This window comes from Aspergillus undulatus, assembly GCF_047715775.1.
Source record: "Aspergillus undulatus strain CBS 261.88 unplaced genomic scaffold BDV17scaffold_34, whole genome shotgun sequence".
Classification (NCBI taxonomy): Eukaryota; Fungi; Ascomycota; class Eurotiomycetes; order Eurotiales; family Aspergillaceae; genus Aspergillus; species Aspergillus undulatus.
The window spans coordinates 86,832-107,277 of record NW_027396638.1 but is presented as its reverse complement, the minus strand read 5'-3'; the positions used below and the strand labels follow the sequence as shown (position 1 = coordinate 107,277).

At 50.6% G+C, this 20,446-nt stretch overlaps 9 protein-coding genes across 9 annotated transcripts; 5 read left to right on the top strand and 4 right to left on the bottom strand.

Annotated features, from left to right (window-relative positions):
* The first annotated feature begins 1,126 nt into the window (after positions 1-1,126).
* Positions 1,127-3,327, top strand: BDV17DRAFT_127015 (uncharacterized protein). The gene is made up of 3 exons (XM_073754089.1): positions 1,127-1,760; positions 1,942-2,001; positions 2,103-3,327. Exons 1-3 carry the CDS (start codon positions 1,546-1,548, stop codon positions 2,791-2,793), a joined length of 966 nt encoding a protein of 321 aa, XP_073614227.1. The 5' UTR covers positions 1,127-1,545; the 3' UTR covers positions 2,794-3,327.
* A 328-nt stretch (positions 3,328-3,655) lies between these two features.
* Positions 3,656-4,097, bottom strand: BDV17DRAFT_292611 (uncharacterized protein; the record flags this gene model as incomplete). Its single annotated transcript, XM_073762409.1, has 2 exons — positions 3,656-3,775; positions 3,906-4,097. 2 exons carry the CDS (start codon positions 4,095-4,097, stop codon positions 3,656-3,658), a joined length of 312 nt encoding a protein of 103 aa, XP_073614226.1.
* A 2,256-nt stretch (positions 4,098-6,353) lies between these two features.
* BDV17DRAFT_127095 (uncharacterized protein) lies at positions 6,354-6,841 on the bottom strand. The gene is made up of 2 exons (XM_073754091.1): positions 6,443-6,841; positions 6,354-6,383 (listed from the first exon to the last, which is right to left on the bottom strand). Exon 1 carries the CDS (start codon positions 6,743-6,745, stop codon positions 6,449-6,451), a length of 297 nt encoding a protein of 98 aa, XP_073614225.1. The 5' UTR covers positions 6,746-6,841; the 3' UTR covers positions 6,354-6,383; positions 6,443-6,448.
* A 755-nt stretch (positions 6,842-7,596) lies between these two features.
* On the top strand, positions 7,597-8,037 carry BDV17DRAFT_292610 (uncharacterized protein; the record flags this gene model as incomplete). The annotated part of the gene is made up of 1 exon (XM_073762408.1): positions 7,597-8,037. One exon carries the CDS (start codon positions 7,597-7,599, stop codon positions 8,035-8,037), a length of 441 nt encoding a protein of 146 aa, XP_073614224.1.
* A 77-nt stretch (positions 8,038-8,114) lies between these two features.
* Positions 8,115-8,532, bottom strand: BDV17DRAFT_127027 (uncharacterized protein). Its single transcript, XM_073754090.1, has one exon. It carries the CDS (start codon positions 8,412-8,414, stop codon positions 8,193-8,195), a length of 222 nt encoding a protein of 73 aa, XP_073614223.1. The 5' UTR covers positions 8,415-8,532; the 3' UTR covers positions 8,115-8,192.
* A 478-nt stretch (positions 8,533-9,010) lies between these two features.
* Positions 9,011-11,166, bottom strand: BDV17DRAFT_266817 (asparagine--tRNA ligase DED81). The gene is made up of 2 exons (XM_073758309.1): positions 9,341-11,166; positions 9,011-9,278 (listed from the first exon to the last, which is right to left on the bottom strand). The coding sequence occupies exons 1-2, from the start codon at positions 10,936-10,938 to the stop codon at positions 9,152-9,154; spliced, it is 1,725 nt and encodes a 574-aa protein (XP_073614222.1). The 5' UTR covers positions 10,939-11,166; the 3' UTR covers positions 9,011-9,151.
* A 1,492-nt stretch (positions 11,167-12,658) lies between these two features.
* BDV17DRAFT_126958 (putative differentiation regulator (Nrd1)) lies at positions 12,659-15,846 on the top strand. The gene is made up of 2 exons (XM_073754087.1): positions 12,659-12,870; positions 13,150-15,846. Exon 2 carries the CDS (start codon positions 13,252-13,254, stop codon positions 15,727-15,729), a length of 2,478 nt encoding a protein of 825 aa, XP_073614221.1. The 5' UTR covers positions 12,659-12,870; positions 13,150-13,251; the 3' UTR covers positions 15,730-15,846.
* On the top strand, positions 15,847-16,292 carry BDV17DRAFT_126936 (uncharacterized protein). The gene has a single exon (XM_073754086.1). It carries the CDS (start codon positions 15,964-15,966, stop codon positions 16,195-16,197), a length of 234 nt encoding a protein of 77 aa, XP_073614220.1. The 5' UTR covers positions 15,847-15,963; the 3' UTR covers positions 16,198-16,292.
* A 226-nt stretch (positions 16,293-16,518) lies between these two features.
* BDV17DRAFT_126917 (Iwr1 domain-containing protein) lies at positions 16,519-18,535 on the top strand. Its single transcript, XM_073754085.1, has 3 exons — positions 16,519-16,730; positions 16,849-18,150; positions 18,242-18,535. The coding sequence occupies exons 1-3, from the start codon at positions 16,664-16,666 to the stop codon at positions 18,451-18,453; spliced, it is 1,581 nt and encodes a 526-aa protein (XP_073614219.1). The 5' UTR covers positions 16,519-16,663; the 3' UTR covers positions 18,454-18,535.
* Positions 18,536-20,446: the final 1,911 nt, after the last annotated feature.

Here is a 20,446-nt window from a genome sequence, read left to right as displayed (position 1 = left end):
CCCAAGGTGCACGCATTCTGGCGGCATCCTTGAGCGGTGTGATGTAAAGCGACAAGTCCAAGGAACAAAGAAGCACTTCGCTCATGTGGACTGTTGTTCTTTCTCTCGAGCAGGAGTATAATGACGATCAGTCACTAGTCTCCCACGTTCCTCACCCTCTCTCTGCTTAGCCACCCCTCCTGATGCAGCAGGGCCTGAGCTTCTGCAGAGCACTGACCGTCGGCACTCATCAGGTGTTCAGGCTTCAGACTTCAGCCTTAGAGTTGGCTTTGTCTGCAGGTTGCAACGCCGGGGCCGGAAAATTGTCTAGACACACAGCGAGTGGATCGGATGACATTGTGCTGCCGAAACAGTGCGCCGATGCTAGCAAACCGGCAAGACATGTCAGAGACCTTTCTTCAGGGCAGGAATGCCGGGTTGGAAGTTGAGGGATTGAGCCATGGATGGCATTGCAGGCCCTTTCTGAAGACGTAGGCCTCGTCGGGATCGTAGATGAGATGACAATCAGATTGCGACGAGTCTGGACTGCTTCAGGACAATGTTCATGCCTGAGGCCGTGGAGTTGACGTGCTCGGGATCGTCACCCGCCTGCCAACAACCACTGATAGCCCATTCAGGCAGGCGCTTCCAGTGTTCTAGAACCTCGCTCGACATACGCGTTCCTTATCATCCAATTGCTTCCTCACGGCGTCCATCAAGTCCCTCAGTTGCTTTCTATTTAAACACTTTACTGCTCCACTCTTTTGTTGTCTTGAGACTCTCATCTGAGACTACTCCTGCACTTATTTATTCTCTGCACATTACCTTTCAACAACAATTAAACTGATTATCTTATCCATAGCATTTGCCTTCCAAAGTTGATTGTCGAACAACATCGTAGTTGCTTACCCCTACCGATCGGTCGATAATCCTCCGAGCGATTTATCCATCTGCTGTGTCCTGACTCCTGTGGCATACCAGCTGTCGATTAATCCCGCATAGCAATCAGGGCCCGGCTGCAGACTCGCAGAACTTTTGACGTCAGGTCCTCAGCCTTTGCACAAGACAAAAAACCAAGAGCTGGAAAAGAGAGTCAGCCAGAGAGGCAAAAAAGGCCAGAAATAGCATCTTGGTATGTCAAGACACCGCCTCTTCCTGTCTCCCGTCTAATCCCTTATCTCTCCTCCAGAAGACCAATGATAGCCGCTGAACATTGACGTGCCACAGTCGAAAGCTTATCAGTGTCTTTATCGCTGGGAACAGGCGTTTGCCTGCACATATTTGCCCTGTCACTGGCCCTCTCTGCAACTTCCCGCATCCGTTTTCAGCATTCCGCCTGATTCATTACAATAATCTCTCTCTGTCATCGAAGCACACAATCCTGTAATTGCCTTTCGTGATACTCTGGGCACTTGTTCTGAGCAACCGATTTTAACCCCTTGGAAATCCCTCATACTTGGGCCCCTCAGGGGAAACACCCGAGCTCCACTTTGCACATCACTGGGCTATTCCTGATAAACCACCCGGCCAAGGATCTGAGACTATACAAAGACCCTCACCGCCACCATGGCCATGAGTCACGGCCACTCTTCCCATCACCGTCGAACTCCTTCCGGTCCAAAGTCTCCCAAGTCAAGGTCTACCAGACCATCAATTCACCGGAGAGGCACATCCTCGGCAAACATCTCCATCTCGAAGCTAGGCTCAGGCCACAGTCGGTCAGTTGCAGTAGAAGACGACGACCTACTTCCCGAAATGGCTTCCAGCTTTCTCAACTATTGGTGAGTAAAACTAATATCGATACACCCAAGCTGTCTTAATCTTACACCGCCGCCCCATGCCTGCTCCTATTCCTGGAGGCGGGCCCCCTGGGAGGTGGGCCCTATCTCTGATCACCCTTGCATGTCAGATTCCGCCTTATCGCTTATCGGATCGTTAATACTGACCATGTTCTAAATGTAGTGCCATGTGTGAGAAGCAGATCACCGTGCCAGATAGCCGCCTGCTTTATTGCAGTGAAAGGTACGAGCCCTTATCTCTCCCTTTTATTCTTCTCAAGCCCTATAAATTCGATGCTTCCCACGTCTTTTCTCTCCTTCGTCCTTGGTCTAACATCACATTAGCTGCCGTCGCAAAGACTCTCACAAACCTCTCTCCGCCTCTCTACCGTCTTCTACCACGATACCTCCTTCCTTTACACCTCCAACCTCCCCGATGTCTTGTCCAACATACATTGTGGCGCCGTTGACGCCTACAAAAGCTCCTATCACCATACCTTCCCGGATACCCACAGACACGGTTGAGGCCAAGACGGATCTTGATCCGACCGAATGGAAGCCTGTGATATCTAGCGAAGCTAGCGAGGCTCTCTCCCCGAGTATAATGACATCGGATGCCTGGAAATACCTTGCCAGATTCCACAGCGACGATTCGGTCCCCGCCCTTCGCCGTATGAAGGGCCACGCCCACAGTCAGAGCTCGACTAGCGTATCCACTCTTCCTTCGCTGAGTCGCACTCTATCGAGCTCCTCGTCCTCGTCTGCCTCCTCGGTGAGTAGTAGTGCCCAAAGCTACGTGGGCCACGTGTACGGGTCTCACCGGCCTCTCCCTCCCCGTCACCGAACCTGCTTCTCTGGCCGCAGCAGCATCTCCAAAGGCGTGGAGTTGATCACCCCTCAGATCACCGTTGTTCCGGACACTTCAGTCGACGCCCCCAACAGCGGATCCATCTTCCCGGCTGGTAGCAGGCTCTGGGATGAGAAGTCTCAGGCTAAGGCTACTCCGGTTATCACTGTTTCTGAGGCCACAAAATAAGGCATTACCTTTCTGCAGTGCGGAAAAAGGGATGCTAGGCCGTGGACGTGGAAGCCCATCACCCATTTTCCACAACGGTGGAGTACGGACGGCATGGCGTGAATCAAGCGCAAAATGATGGACATGATTCGGCGTTTGTGATGGTATTTAATAGCAAGGGACTGGTGGCAACTCCAGATATATTTCGATAGATATTTAGATGCGACCATTCAATCACATCCCTTAATACCCATTCGCGACCGTTTCATACACATGCTCATTCCAGGAAGAACAACCTAGAGCCGTAGCTTTGGCATCGGAAGTCTGGCAACCTATTTGGGCAACGCATTCCCGGTCTCTCTATCGACTTGTCCGGGGTAACGGGAGTATATACTGCCCACGTGATTTAATTGTTCACTTTTACCTCACCTTACTCGCTTCAAGAGCGCAGTCCGCTGAACTCCTTGAGTCACGGAACCATATGGCGGAGCGCTTTATTTCCCTTCCGGCAGACCGCACAGAGAATTTCTGACTTCGAACTGGACTTAGCTGGAGTTTTTGCGTGAATTTAAGAGTATATTTGAACTCGACAAGGAAAAGATGTGAAGAAGAATCATGCCAACCAATTATACATAGTACGAAATAGTATCCCCATGATTATTCCCGTACTCAACGCCTTAAGGTTGACCACACTCTCGTATTGCTCGACATCCCCATTGTTCAAACATCTTCAGCCAGTTCACCCATCCCATTACATGTTCATGCATACGCCAACTCAACAACACCGGAAACGCCATCACCACCGTTCACCAATTCACTCAAGCCTAGTTCAACAACATCCAGGCCGAGAGTAATGACTGCCCCAAAGGAACTCGGGACTTAATCATTCGTCATCCTCATCTCCAGTGTCCTCCGAGCCATCCAACGGCCCAAACGACTCATCAAGACGATCCAAGTCGTCGTCCGAGATACAGCACATGAAGCAGCCGTACTTAGAGCGGAACTATATTCAACCATATATATAAGCACCTATCACAAGAACTGGAAAGGGGGTATGTAGGTAAGGAGTAGATATAGAATATGTGTGTATGCGCAAGGCAACAACCATATTACGATCAGGATTAGGTACGCACCTCTTTATGCTCACAAGCCAAAAGCGCCGGGTCCAAGACACAGACGCCCGCGCAGGCTTTGTTCCCCGTGTCGAGGCCTTGCGGTCTGCCGAAGATCTTGGGGGCGTAGGTGTCTGCTGGTCCTTGCGTGTAGACAGAGGCGGAGAGGGAGGAGAGGAGGGTGAGGAGGGTGAGTGAGAAAGTTAGGTGCATGTTTATGTTGATTAATATTGATATTGGTCGAGGGTATAGCGGATAGGGTTTGGCGATGACGGCGATGTTGATGTTGATGTCGTTGGCGTTATCGATTGTCGGCTGCTGTCAGTTGTCGAATGCGTCGTGGATGCAGGGTCCGGAGGACTACGTGCTGCAGGGGAGTGATGTCTTCTTGTAACAAGGACGCGAACTGGGGGTTTTAAGCAAGGGGGTTAGGCGACGCGCCCGGGGAAACCCAGAGAACGAAGGGGGCTCCTTTCGTGTATACATAGTGCCTTTGATGTTAGGGGGCCCCGGGCTCTGGAATGCTGGGCGGGTTTTTCGTGTTTTGTCTGGTCGTGAGAATCTCAATGTCATTTATAACGCTATATGCGGCTAGTGCTTCCGGTAGGGTTCTCTTTAGGGATATTTGAGCTTTCTTATTAGACTGTGAGGGTATTCTGATAAGAAGGGCCCATGAACAGGGTTTGGATGCCTCGGGCGGTAGCACAGGGTTGGCTAGTACTGGTAATCCCTGTCATCGATAAGTTCAACCTGATCAGGCCATGCTGTGTGTGTGTTGATGGACAGACATAAACCAAACCGATGTCAACTGCGCCGGATAAGCTAGCCCAGACTTTAGCTGGCAGCAGTGATAACGAAGCATCTTTACATGAGCAGGAGAGCCTCGGCAGTAATGAATTCTGTATCAAAAGTAGCCCCGTAGTCGGGGGCTCTAGCTTGAAGAGATTTAACCCAAGCTCGTCATCGAAGGGTTTTCGGTGAGAGCATGTCGGCCGAGCCTGAATCACACCGATCAGATACAACTGAGGCCACTGATGAGGAATGAGGTCGAGGAAGCAAGAAAAACAAAGTTCCCGGGTTAGGTTTCTTTTGCACCGCGGAAGGCCATCGTGGTGAGCTTTGTCCAATGGAGATGCTGGGAACTTATTTCTCAAGTGTCAAACTCCGATTGGTGCGAGGCACCCCAAGGCCACAACTTCTCCGTGCCCTGGTCTCCACCCTCCCTTGAGACTTTGACATCAGATTTACACGCCCTCTGGGCTTCCTCCCCTGAAAGTGATTGACGAGGTTGTTGGGCCTCTGCAAGCGGCAGAAGCCATTGACGGGCCGTCTACCAGAAATCAGTCCTCGAACCAGACTACCTTTGTTCTCTTCGTCACGATCCACCTCAGCTGTCGATGAATCGCTGTGCGGCTTGAGTTGGTCTTCAAAGGTACATAATCTCGCTGGTCTTCTGGATCTCAGAGAAGAGGCCAGGGTCATCAGCAGATCATAATCAGATGCCAGAGGCCGCACCTTGAAGCAAACTCTTCAACCCAATTGCTTGCTCACCGCTTTAAACAACACGGTGTCGAGTGTCCGTGAGCAAGGGCCATGAAGAAATGGCCAACAGAGTTACCGCATACCGCCTGGTAGCAACAGTCTCCAATCCTCCAGAGACGCCAGTTAGGAGAAAAAATACTGGATCATAGCACATAAGGATTGCCGAGGGCATCATGAGTGAGGAGACCGAGGTGAGTAAAGAGGAGTGTATGATGGAGACTGTTGCCCTGAATGATTGCTGATGGTGTACACGAAGCATAGCTTCGAGACTATAGTCAACAGAGAACTCCTTCGTCGCAAATAACCACGATAACCTCTGAGCCGTGGAGGCTGACAGAATATATGGAGGACTTCTTGCGAGCACCTCGCCCAAGTAGTACTGCCTTCCGTCAGCATCTTTACAGCTCTCCCTGGTTTATCGATCTGCATCACCAACCTTCAGAACCTTTCAGGTATCGAAATTCGGCCGCATCACACTAGTAGTAGGCCAGCGATATGATGGGCCTTGATGCAGTTGGCGAGGTTTCGCAGAGGAAACGACACTGCAATTTGCGAACCACCCCCCTCCCCCCAGAAAAAGATTCATCTCTTGGGCCGTGGCACTGCCGTCACCGTATCAAGCTTGTCTTAATCCGGAACATGTTTGGCCGTCAACATATGGTCTGCCATCTCCCACATCCCAGAGACATTCTCCAACCTTGCGTCTCAAGGACTGCTGCACGAGTCTTTCACAACTTGATCACGGTTCTGCGGAGGAATGTGCAGACTCGTCATGGTGGAAGACCAACTCGAAGATGGGACCTCAAGTTCAAGACATATACGGCACCGGAACTTCATCAAATTCGGCATCGCAATTATGCTAAAAGGCACCACCTTCCTTCGATCAGTTGACTACTCAAAGCGACGTGCGAATACAACGGAGGGTCACGATCGTGCATCGATTGTGGCATAGATGACCTGCAGATACCGCGCCGTTGTGTCAGCAGATTCGGCTCCAAGTCTTGATACAGGCTTACAAGGATCTAATTGATGGACATATGAGGGTTGCGTTGAATCAGGCTGCCTGATACCGAGCAACAGCGTTGACGCTTCGTGAACTGGATGATATGGATTGTCTCTCGTGAAGGACAACCGCGCCTAAGACGTCGACAACACTCCCCCCGCGCCGCCACAGGCTTTCTACCAGCCCATGGCCTTGGCATCAGCTGTGGAATGCACGAGGCAGAGAAAGGGGCATAGGGCAATGCAGGGCGCTGGAAATCCGGCGGGACTCGGCCATAAGCACAGGCAAATGGAGCCTCATAATGCCTAGCTGTCATAGGGTCATTTTGAGAGAGAAGTCAAGGGGCGTCTTGACCCTACGTCGTTCATCGTTGACTTCAAGTCTTCGACCGGCAACGCGCGAGGATTGTGGTTGGCTGGAGGAAATTTCCAGATGCGGTGGTTATGTCGCCACTAGCGGCTTGCACATCCAACGATTAAGAGGCAATATAGGGGCGATGGCAACCGAATATGGAGAAAGAGAGGAGAAGAATCCGAAACACTTCCCAAGGAACTCAAGCAGGTGATTGCCCAATGGAAGGTGCACGCCCTGGTCCCGTGATTGGTTTGCTTCGGCTGGATAATAATTACGCCGTCCTTCGGCCAACCTTGATCGGAAGCACTAACGCACTCTCTCTCTATGGAGGACGCACTTCGACGAGGATCGTTTGATCTTGATTTGCTCCTTCCAAAAATGAGTCGGGCTTTCTCTCCTTACGGATGAGTTCCCTCGCTTAGTCTGGAGAAGAGCACTCTCCAGGCCACTCAGAGCATGGAGGACAGCCGCTGACCAGTCGTGTCAAACCCCCGGCGCAGTCAGCCCAAGTTCAGACACGTCCGTGACGAGCACCCGAAGCATCTAATCATCGGGTCTTTGTGCATGCTAGTAGTCTACTGGTCTTGTTCTCCCGTGGGGCGCCGAGTAGCCCGTGCCGGCTCAGAATCGCATCCTGCATATGTACTTTGGTTACTATCCCACTCAGGGACACCCTCTCACACTACCCACCGCTGCCAGCAAAAGAACAGCAGACAGCCCTATCATCATCTATCAGCCATCAGTACCATCGGATATACTCTGTTATTCTCAAACATATCGAGTATTATCAACCTCCGGGGCTCCTCTTCGAGCATGGACAGACAATACCAAAACCAGACCCAGAAATCAGAGCATAGGTGGGTGTTCTCTCTTGACATTTCCAAATTCGTCATCCGCTACCCCTCCATGGGTAGGTGGCCCCTCGCCCCCGTTCATGAAGCCAGATTTCTGCGTCTCGGGTTTTTGACTGATACCAGTTATCCTGCTAGCTCTCAAACCAACGGAACCACCCACAACCACGAGCAGGCGGGCAGCCATGAAGTCTCGGACATTGAACTCGAAAACGCGGAGTACTATCAGACATTTCTATCACGGTTTCTCACCGTCGTCGGGCATGGGCAGCCTGAGGCCGTGAGCAGGTTGATAGGGATCATTCGCGCAGGCGCTTCAGAAGACGAGATCTTCGCAGCTCTGGCAGACCTAAGAGCGGATATCGAGCCTCCAGAGTCAGAGGACACAACAAGACCGTCATGATTGTTGCCCATTATCCTGCCTTTGCCTTACTTGGTAGCCACAATTGTCGCGGGCGCAAAATCACGGCAAATATATGCTGATATGGTGATTGTTCCATGATATGTTTGCTTCATGTTTCACTCTTGGGAACTGGGTGCGCTTGGGTAATAGATAACTTAAAGTTTATGATATAGCGGGACAAGGAATAGAGAAAATAGTATACCCAGAGCGACTTCTGCTTTGGCGAGTCTGCCCCTGTATCTACAACCTCTTCGATATTTCTTTTCAGCGGTCCGTCGAGCTTTGTAGGTTATCTGCACCGTTGAACGTTCCCTCAAGGCTACAACCACGACACCTTCTGGGACCCCTAACACTGCTTTGTGCGAGTCCCACTTCATTTTCAACCAGGCCGGATTTACGAATCATTGAACTATGCAGTAGCACGCTAGTTAATTTTTGATAATTCCGCACAGCGATAGCCGCCGGCGATGTTCGGTGTTCTCTCGAGTCTCAACACACTGACTCAAGTCACCGAAGGTTGATTGTATGACCCCAGATTCGGAGTAAAGGACCTAGTTCTATCTGCACGGTACATAACCTATATTTTTTCTGTTAAAAACTGTATCCACGCGCCAATGTCCATCCCAATAAATAATAATATGACGCTGAGTTTGTTACGTTACTCAAATCCACGCATCTGTCATTGTGATTTAGAACCTACCGTTGTGTGGATCCGTGATCAGTGCAGAACTGCAGAGATGCAAGTTGCTGAAGGTCCCGCGCTGGGCTGTCTTGGATCTTGATAAATGGACAGTAGCGAGCCAAGAGGTACTGAGGGTTGCCCTATGTTTAGGTCTATTTGACGTAGCCATGTGGCTGCCCAAGATGTTTAGACAAAGGCTATGGAATATAACCATGGTGATTTGTTCTCAACGTTGGTTTTTGATTTATTTTCTGTATTCATTTACGAATTTCGATTACTTAGTGGTTTGAAAGCAAATGCTTGGGATTTGCGCGGATGGGCCTCCAAGTATAGAAGAAATGGAAAAAATATATAGATTGAGGTAGAGGAATCTCAGATCTATAGCAGAATCTCGAAGGGTAATGTGAACTCTCTTTACTTGGTAAAGTAAATCTAAGGTGTGCAGCGGCCCGTGAAACGTGGGTACAGAGAGCAGTCGCGGACCGTGTATCGGGCACACAGCCAAGCGAGGAATCGCTCCAGACCAAGACCGTAACCGCCGTGAGGCGATGTTCCGTACCTGGATTGATTTATTAGCATGCTACTAGTTGAAAAAAAAAATTAGGTAAAGAAAGGACTTACTTGCGCTGGTCAGTGTACCAGTAGTAAGGCGAGGGGTCCATGCCTTCGTGTTTGTAAGCGGCCATCAGCTCGTCCCAGTCGTCCATTCTCATACTACCACCAACGATTTCACCAACGCCCGGCATGAGGACATCGACACTCTCTGTGACGCGGCGGTCTTCAGGGTCCTTCTTCATGTAGAAGGCCTTGATTTCAGCCGGGAAGTGGGTGAGAAAGATGGGCTTGTTGATGATATCGGTCATCTTACGCTCCGCGGCCTCGGCGATGTCGTCGCCAAACTCGTGGGGCTTGCCTTCTTCGTTGGGAATTTCGTGCTCGCGCAGCCACTCAATGGCGTCGGAGTACTTCATGCGAAGGAATGGGCGGCTGGGAGTCTTGAATTCGGGGTTGAGGTGCTCGATGATGGGCTTCGCAACAGGGTCGGCAAGAACAATTTCGAGGACACGGCAGATAACGGCCTCCAGGTGGTCGAGGAGGTCGGTGAATTGGATGAAGTCCAACTCAGACTCAATGTGGGTGTACTCGGACAAATGACGGCGAGTGAGAGACTTCTCTGCGCGGAAAGAGGGGCAGACACAGAAGACATCTCCAAGGGAAGGAATACAGGTCTCGAGGTAAAGTTGTGAAGACTGGGTTAGATAGGCGTTCTCGCCGTAGTAGTCGAATTTGAACAGAGTACTTCCTCCCTCCACTTGTGTTTGAACCATGGCCGGTGGGGTCACTTCGGTCATGCGCAGCTCGTCAAATGCTTGACGGAATGCCTTCAGAGTGGCAGACCGAACCTTCATCACTGATGAAGCGGTCTCGCCGCGGAGAACCAGGTGGCGGTTGTTGTAGAGAGTTTGAGGGTCGGCGTCCTGCGACACACGAGTGGTGATAGCCTCCTTGTCACCGGCAGCGTGGCCAATGATTGTGTAGAAGTCCACATAGAGCTCACGGTTGTTGGGAGCATGTTGCTTGGGAGGGACGGCCCGCATCTCTCCGTGGAGCGCCATGGACGTCTCGAGGGTAAGGGTCATAGCATCGTAAGTCTTGACCAGATCGCCAGTGAGAATACACTGGAGGTAGCCGTAACCGTCGTAAAGTGTGAGGAAGATCATATCCTTTTGAGAACGCAGACGATGAACGCGCCCCAGGACCCGCACTCGGGTACCTGGAGTATCTGATTCAGGCAAGCCCAGCTTCACAACAGCGGGGTCGGTCTCATCTAACCTGATCTTCACTGGTTTGGGAAGGGACTCATTTTCCTTGAGCACGACCTTCTTGGCTTCCTCAAGGATAAGTTGACGCTTATCAGCCTCCTCCTTCTGGCGGATGGCCAGCTCCTGTTCCTTCGCAGCCTTCTTCCTCCGTTGCTCGAACAAGTTGGTTGCCTTCTTGACTGCTGACTTGGTGGCAGGTTTCCATTCCAGTTTCGCGGCCGGGTCAGCACCCTCGCCCGTCGGCTCGGTCTGGGATTTGCGAGTCAAGTATTGGTTGCCGTCAGAAGGAGCATGCTGCTCAAAGGCGTAAACAAGGGTTTTGTAAGGGGCTGACTCAGTACCGGTAGCGGTAGAGTCGTCCCGGCCAACGTCTTCGTCGATGTAAATAGACGCCATTGTAAATCAGATACGTCAATTGAGGAGTTGCTGTCAATTGTGTTCGCGGGGTTGATTTGAGATGCGCTGCGGAAGGGAGATTGGCGCGTGAGTCAATACTAATCTGAGTCACACGAATCGGCATTGAGAAGGGCGAGGGAGACAGGAACAGCAGAAATTATATGAAAGCTGTACATATAAAACGGTTTCGAAGGTATGACTCACCTAATACCACTCCAAACCTGATAGATCTGGCAAGCCCACAGACGGAGGGGTGATAAGATTCTTGGTCATTTCCGGAGGGGTAATTTTCGGGATATACGTGCCTCAGGCACTAACATAAGATAAAGGCACCAATATCAGCCAGGACCAACCTACGGAGTACGTATGCACAGTCAAGAGTGATATACCTAGTATCTGCAATATAGTTATTCTGCATGCAGTTTCCCAATTGCATATACAGATTCCTGGGTGACCTCTCCGCATTTCGACATTTTGATGAGAAGTATGAGAGTTGATTCTGAGACCCATAGCGTGGAGTACAGTCCAGGGAACTAGGGTACCTTGACGGTTGATACGGATCATCCGAAACCAAGCTCATGGTAATGGTCAAAGATGTCCAATCATCACCAGGAAACACTCCTCCTCCGCTGTCCTGGTGTCGGCGTAGATCTATCTGCAGCCGGAATGGAACAAGGTTGAGCCGAGATTGAGCCTCTTCCGGCCCCATCCCTGTCACTCCCAAAACTGTCGAAATCAACCCCACCACGATTCCTCAACATTCGTTTATCAATTGCATGCCCTCCCAAAAATAAATTGTTATTTATAATCGTCAGCCATGATGACGGCTACTAAATTGGATAATGCTCACTCCCTGAAATCTGCCGAACTAGCGGGGTCAACATCAGCTTCGACAGAGTCATGACGATGCCCTCGAACTATTCCGCGGCTTCCCCACTCCTCTGCTCCAAATAACAATCACGACTCAGGAGCGTCGCGCGTTCGTATCGATCTACAGAGAACAGCACATCTCAGGCTTCGAGCAGTAGCAAATCGAACCTGGACTCGATACTCAATCTCACATGGAATGGCCTCGTGCTACACCCGTTCTGCTGTCCGTAACAGTCATCTCATGGCGATGACGATCTGCTTCGGATGAGTTCTCCTCAGCTTTCTTTTGAGCCATGTGAGTCTCAACCATGAACCAAGGAACACCCTCAAACTGATGTCCTTCCACGTTTTCTTTGATTGTACTTTACTATTATTGTTGTTCTGGTTTTCTTTCTTTCCCTGATAGCGCCTGCATCAGAATACTATTTCCACATGTGCCCCTTTTCAGGTTCTTGGGTTCCCCTGTAAACAACATCAAATGACAACGTCCACTATGCTTTGTCTCGCCCTTGCTCCAACTTGAGCCGATGGTCATGGCTCAGGGCGCTTTATATTATTCCCTGATAACTCTTATCTTGGATTTTTTTTCGAATGCGAAGCCTGGTTGACCCTTATTATTGGCGATATCAGATTCGTTTGTATTGTATTGTTCAGTCCCCTTTTTTCCGCTTTTGAGTGTCTCAATACGACCCTTCATCTAGTTAGTGGACACACTGGGCTCTTCCTTGACGTTTGATTCATTTCCTTTTCGTCAAGGCTCATTTGCGCCTTTCCATTTCGAGCAACCAACTTTGGCCATTATTCTTTGTCGTTTGAGTCTCCTGCGTGCGCCGTGCTGTCATTGCATCCGTGGCCCTTTGATCCTTTGAATGCCACCAAGTATCTAGATAACATTCTTCCTCTATACCACTGTTTCTTTTCCCCCCTGTTTTCTTTGGAAGACAAAACTGTCCTCATTGCGGCTCTCGTTGGATTACTATTTGGCGGTGTTGGCGTGGCAGCTTTGGCCGCGAACCTTGTCCCCAGGGGTAAAATTGACCAGCACGGGAACATCTCCAGAAGGTCAGCCGTCTCTCCTTTCCACCAACCCTTTCCCAAATGCACATTCCAATTGACCACTAGATTCCCTTTTAGACACGTCTCCATCGGGGTCTTTCGTTTCGCGCTGTGGCATTATTTTTTAATCTTCCGCTTCTTGTCGCTCTCTTCTCCTTCTCTGCTCTGTCCGGAGCTCCTGTTTCTCACTTTTCCACTTCTCTTCTCGGGGCCACCTTTGACCCCCATATTTCTTCATTTCCTACTATTTTCTTTTATTTCGCTTCTTAATTCCCATATCCTTAGCCCACTCGTCCTTGTCGTTAGCCTCGGTTTCTCCGCCCACGTCGACTCTCACGCTCCCTTGATCAAGAGACCACCGTATCCCTTGCACTCGCTTCTCTCGCCATGCAAGCCTCCGATGCCTCGAGCCGTCTGAAGTTTTCTCATCTGAATGCGGATAGCACTGGATTCTCCCACGGAGCGTACAATTCAAACAACCTCCCGTTGCAAGGGTTGTCGGACCGAAACCATCGTCGAGTAAACATACCTGCCATCAACACGACTGCTACCCCAAGCACGACCGACAACATGGCGAACTCAGGTACCGCCTTCGATATGAACTTCACTCCTCTCCTTCCCTCCCAGCTGCTACTCGGTAGCCCGTTTCAGCCCGGAACTCCTTCCGCGTTCACGTCACCCCAATTTACCAACTACGGCGGATTCTCGCAGAACGCCTCGGCGCAAGCGGCACAGAATCAACTAGGCAGTCCGACGCAACCTTCGCACAGTGCTGGTTTATACTCGAACATGTTGGCGGACGGTATAGGCAACCAGCAGATGTTGGGTGGTCCTCAGTCCCCTGTCGGTGGTCTGGGAGGGCTAGGTAATGCTGCGTACGGAAGCCCTGCTGCATCTGTAACTCCGGGCCTTCTTTCGGGCACGAGTCGAACCGTATACCTAGGCAACATCCCTCCAGAGTCTCCAGCCGAGGAGATTCTGAACCACGTCCGGAGTGGTCAAATCGAGTCTGTTCGCTTGCTCCCCGACAAGAACTGCGCCTTCATTTCTTTCTTGGACAGCAACTCGGCCACGCACTTCCACTCCGACGCTATTCTCAAGAAGCTAGCCATCAAAGGGAACGACATCAAAGTAGGCTGGGGTAAACCATCACAGGTTCCAACCTCAGTGGCTCTGGCCGTTCAACAATCTGGGGCCTCCCGCAATGTTTATCTCGGCAACTTAGCGGAGGAGACGACGGAGGACGAATTGCGGGAAGAGCTTGGCAAGTTTGGCCCAATTGACACCGTGAAGATTGTCAAGGAAAAGGCCATTGGCTTTGTTCATTTTCTGTCCATCACAAACGCCATGAAAGCTGTTTCGCAGCTACCCCAGGAGGCCAAATGGCAGGCTCCTCGTCGTGTCTTCTACGGCAAGGATCGATGTGCCTACGTTTCGAAGACACAGCAACAGAACGCCGCACAATTCCTGGGAATCGCGCCGGGGTACGCGCACATTCTCAACTCGGCGGACCGTGACCTGATCACAAACGCTCTGGCCCAGCAGTCGGTGGCGGCGGCGGCGGTGGCTACATCTGCCGGCGGCGTCAACAACCTAGGTAACCGAACTATTTACCTTGGTAACATTCACCCTGAAACTACCATCGAGGAAATTTGCAATGTTGTGCGAGGTGGTCTTCTACACCATATTCGCTACATCCCGGACAAGCACATCTGCTTCGTTACCTTCATTGACCCAACCTCAGCTGCCTCTTTCTACGCCCTAAGTAACTTACAGGGACTCATGATCCACAATAGACGGTTGAAGATCGGCTGGGGCAAACACTCTGGGCCTCTTCCTCCTGCTATTGCTCTTGCCGTTAGTGGCGGTGCTTCCCGCAATGTGTACGTCGGCAACCTTGACGAGTCGTGGGCTGAAGAGCGTCTGCGTCAAGACTTTGCTGAGTATGGCGAGATTGAACTGGTAAACACGCTGCGAGAAAAGAGCTGTGCCTTCGTGAACTTCACCAACATTGCCAACGCCATCAAAGCTATCGAAGGCATGCGCAACCGGGAAGAGTACCGGCGGTTCAAGATCAACTTTGGCAAAGACCGATGTGGAAACCCACCTCGTCAGACAGGCAATGCTGGGCAACAGAACCGTAACGGCGCTGGCATTGAAGGGCCACAATCTCCATCGCCGGCGCTCAATGGCTTCCATGCCCTTGCGCAACCTGGCTCCCAGTCCAGCCCAACTCGTCCGGCGCTTTCGCCCGCCCCTGGCTCCACAGGGTCGCAGAACGGCCAACCGAACCGGCACCCTCTCCAGACTGTAGCATCTCCGTCAGGTATCTTGAACAATGGTTCCAGCAATCCGCTGACCATGTACCTAAACCAGATGTCTACCCAGCAGGAGCAGGAAGACCGACTGAACGATCCCCTCACCCTGGCGGCTTTACAATCTCAACCTCAGTCTAACCACCATCACCAGCAATCGCTTTATAACACCGCCACTACCAGCGAGCTCACTAATGGTGGCATCGATGCTCCCTTGCATCAGCACAAGCCGTCTGCTAACGGATTCCTGAACATCAGCAATGGCTCCACCGGCCCCGGCCACCACGCCACTGCAAGCACTAGCAGTCTAAGCGTGCCTCGTGCGTCGCACTCCCGGGCTGTGAGCTTGCCGTCGTTCTCTCAAGAGCCATTCGGCCCTATCTCGGGCCAACCTGGCCCTGGTCGCTCAGGAGCATCGCATCATCCTCAGGCCAGCTTCTCAGGCTTTAACTCTGCCCTAGGTGGGCTTAATCATTCCGGATTCGGCTTGGCCATCCATAATGAGAACTCATTGCCCGGCTGGGCAGAAGAAGAAATCGGGGCCAAATAAACGTGCCCTGTCGTCAAGGATTTTTCTTTCCCTTCCATTTCCTTCGATTTGTCATGGTTGATCCTATTATGCATTTATCATTTGAAAATTCTATCATCCTGATTCTCTTCTATTGTTTTGGATTTTCGTATTGCTTCCTGTTTTCTTAATTGTCTGTATCTCATTCCAGACCGAACCCCTCATAATGTTTTAATCCGCTTTCCTTATACCATTTACGTGTATTGCTAGCTGGGTATGATACTTTCCCCTTCATTTCTCTTCGTCTTTCTCTTTGTTCTTGACCTTTACAGTTTTGCTTATGTTCCTTTGCCTACGAGGATGAGACCTTGGCTATACGGTGGACTGGTTTGGCTACTCTATTTCTGTCTCGGTCACGCTATTTGCATATGTGATGTCATTCCGAGGGATATAATTCGAAGATCCCAGCGCGTTTGTTGCGTTTTGGATGGTGGACGGGAGCTCGAATAGCTCCCGGGGGTAATTCTCAGACTAATAATGGCAACAAACAACAGCCATTGAGATATAGTGAAAATTTGGTGGAAAGGCAGAAATCAATATCAATGACCTGCATCTAGATCGATAATGTGTGCGCATGTACCTCGTCTTGAGTTGCGATCCGTGTATACTCTCGCAATCTAGAACAACAACATCTGATTAAATGGCTATTGACACCTGTGATCTGCGGAGAGAAATCACTCAGCCCCTGTACACTCCCGTTCAAAATTTATCTAGCATAGTACACCTTCAATATACAGTGACTCTGGTGGTAGGTGAGGAAGGAAAGGGCAGGCGGAGTCGGAGAAACTTGAGAGCCGCGCTCCATCCAAAAGTAAATAACGTTGATCTCAGCACCATCTGTCCTGTGTTGTCCCTCCTCGTCATCCCTTCTTTGACCCGTCTATCTAAATAATTTGAACCAAGTGACCGGTACGCAATGTCTCTGCCCCCTGAGCAAATCAACATCAAAAGGCGCCGAGAAGAAGAGCCAGTAGACACCTTATGTAAGTGCCTTTCATAACCTCGTTCTTTCCTGTTGGCGACGAGCCGCGAGCTTTAGTCAATCGAACCCAAATTTTATAATCTTCTGAATAGTTCATGTAAAGCTAATCTGGCTCACAGACATACAATCTGAACTGCACCAGACAAAGCGTCGGTTCACAGATTTTGTTTTCCAGCGAGTAACAATCAGTGCCAGAGATGCTACTGGACGTGGATCTCCTAGCCCTTCACACCTTGGTCCGGCACAGAGAGCTATACAGAGTCCTCGTGCCGTGAGCAATATTCATCTACCGAAGAGCACCAATCGCGCCGGTGGGTACGTTATCCCTTCTGTGAGAGCTACGTCACCCGGAGCCGAGCTTCGCGAGGAAAGAAGGCTTGCGGCCGCCCGTAAACAGGCGGAGGAGAAGCTGAAAAACGCCCTTCACTCTTCACCTGCTCCGCCTATATCAGAGCGCGAGAAGCTCACTCCTGTATCCAAAAAGAATGATGCAGCACCAGCCAGCGGCGGATTAATTTCTTCTACTTCAAGTGGAAGAGGTAGTCCAGCTTTGTCCGGGCAAGCACCATCAATACGTCGCTTTCAGATCTCACGAACCGGTACGCCCACGGGTCCACTGCGCAGTGTGGGCGGGGGTGTCCAGAAGCGGAGAGCGGACGGTGCTGTGGCGGTTCTGGTGGAAAAGCTGCGGCGTGAACCTCATTCTAGGCGGGCGTCGATGGTTGCAGATGCGGCTGCTCGAGTGGAAACTTCAGCCTCTCTGACCGAAGGACTGACGCCGGCGCCTGTCCGGAAGCGACCGGTGGTAAACCAGGCCGAGAAGAAATGGCGGACAGAACGCCAGGGGGCAATTTCTGCCGCCAAAGATCATATTGCAGAAGTGCTTGAGAAGGGGGCACAGGCTCGCCAGAGCAATTGGGATGATGAATCAGACCGACTAGCCCGTCAGTTTGAGCAAATTGCACTGGAGCTCGATTCAGAGATGGATGTAGCCCCAACCAACGCAAAGCAATATTCGGAACCCTCTGCAGCTCGTCCGGCGATGCCCAAGCCTCCGCTAAAATACCAGCCACGAACTCCCAATAAGCATCGAGCAGCCGTATCTTCAGTATCTACAGAATTGGACCAAGAGAATACTACTGCACTCCAGACGAAGCGCGAGGATGGCGGAGACAGTGACGAGGATTATGTCTACGATACGTATATTCGCCATCCTCTTCCGGAATCAGGTCTTTTGACAGACCCATTAAGCGATTTGGCAGACGATCAGGAGGCATGGTTACGGCATCATGGGATCGATACCAATCGCCAAGATGTCGGTGTCATTGTCATCACGCCAGAGGATGAGGCGTATTGGGAGGATTTCGCGGAAGATACAGATGACGAAGATAGGTGGGATAGTGAAGATGGGGACTCTAATGGTGAGCATCTGCATACCCAGCATCACGCTAAAAACCAGACGCAAGTTGAAGTTAAGGTCGTGAAGAATCAAGCTAACAAGTCACTCTTTAGCTGAGAATAACCCAGCGTTCGATTATCCCGACGAGGAGCTGTCCTGGGACGACGAGGAGGACGATGCGCCAGCGGCATACAGAAAGTACCGACACGACCATTCTGATGACGAGGACTTCGACTGGGATGGCTCCGGCAGCGAAGCCGCTAGCGTTGACAGATTTGGCAGCCGCTACGGCCGGTCGCACGTGGAATCTGATGAAGACTGGTAAACACGGCATGTCCAAGCTTCTTACGAACTTTGTTGTCACCCCATTCCTCATGCAGCGAGGTGCAGCAAGACATTAGCAGACAATGGGATTATTCTGGAGCGCAACACAGTGATCGTGGAGTCTCCGTAGGCTTGCGAACCAAGACTCCAAGACACAGCCATCATATGCTGATTCTATATATATTCTCCGGCAAGTTTAAGTCTACTCCAAATAGAGATCTAGGAAGCGACGACAACATTCGAATCATCAGCTGGATGATATTATTACTTCCCCTTCGCTGCGGGGTTGGCTTCAGAGATGATCATAGCGCTGAAGAAACAGCAATGATACTGCAAGTCACGCACGAGACGATCAGTGAGCTAACGCCAAAACAGCTCTAACCATTCAATCCTCCAACAGCATAGTGACGCAACCAATCGAGCCACTCGAATCCCATCATGGTCTTGACCACGAGGAAGCAACTCCTTTGAACTCCCACGCGAGCGAAAAATAAGCCATGTGTCATGCAGATACGGTCGGACCAATCTACTTTTTTTCAATCGGTGCGTGTGGTGTCACTTGGGCTCGACCGTGTGGGGTGAACGAATGAAGGATTCAGTTTCACTGCTACATGAGGTTTTCTTCCTTTTTCCTCCCTTCACTTATCCTTCGGGATCCGAATCCTTCGCTCGATCGGTGGACCGTGGATTGGGTTCTGCAGCGGCCAGCTGAATAAATCCATCACCATGGCGGCAGGGCAAGCGGGACGGATTGTGCTTCGTCAATATTGTTGTTAACTGGTTACGGTCATACCTCTTCCAGTTTTCTTCAGAGTTGGGGACGAAGGATTGTCGATGGCGTATACGAGTGGCATTGCCGTAGCCCATTGCCCTCCTTGCCCGGGGCTTTTGATACTTTAGGCAATATCCTGCGCCAAGGAGGGCATGGCATGGCTCAGTAAGGGGAAAGGAGTATGCTTACTCTCACATCGTCCAACTGAATGCACATTATATCCTCATAGCCATAACCGGTGACCCCTACGGTTATAATCTGAATAATCACTAGTCCTTGTTAACACCCAACCCGACAATCTGCAGCTCGACGCTCGTCAAGTGGCCCCCTGTATCTCTGTACTCTGTACGATATCACACGGTATTGGTACAGCCTACCGTTTCCAGTTATATCGCCCGCCAAGCCAAGTACTGTGTAGCATAACCTGCACAAAGTAGCACAGTCCAACCTCAAAGGTGCTAGTACTACTAGTAGTAGACAGATTCGAACGCAATGACTCGATTGCAACAATAGGAATGAACACGGGGAACAAAGCACAAGAAACGCGGAGTACCCTAAGATACCTACTTACTCAATCCGGCTGGACTAGGCCCAGCTGCACACGAACGCCAAGTGTAGGTAGGTACTATTACAGACTACGAGTGGCTTACTACGTACTAGCTGTAGTAAGGTAGTCTACACTCGGATACCCCGAGAACTAAGGTTGTCGAGGACCGTATCTCGGAACCATTCGAAGGGTTGAGCGGTCACGTGGTTGGCGTTTTTGTCGTATGATATATGCTGATGTATTGAGTAGGGGGATAGCATAACTGAGGTTTAGTTGGTTCGGAGAGAATGTGGGGTAAGGTAAGATGGATAGCTAGATAGCTAGCTAAATAGATGAACTGGTAGGGAGATAATGGTGAGAGATTTTGGAAGGTGAAGATGCTCTATTACCGTTTTCACTTTCGCTGTGACATGAATGCGGATGTAGAGAGAGAAAAAGGGAAAGAAAGGACCTTGAAAGGGCCTCGAAAGTCAGGTTCGATGGGTCATCCTTCCTTCTGATTACGGGGTAGTTACAAAGACTTCGTTGCTCAGTTTATTTCTTGACTCGGCTGAGGTTTACTGAAGATGAACCAAGTCATGATTGATTCATTGATCAAGATCCAGTAGTAGCAAGTACTTCCAAGGTATGTATTATTAAATACCCCGTACATCAAATAAAAAAAATAAAAAAAAT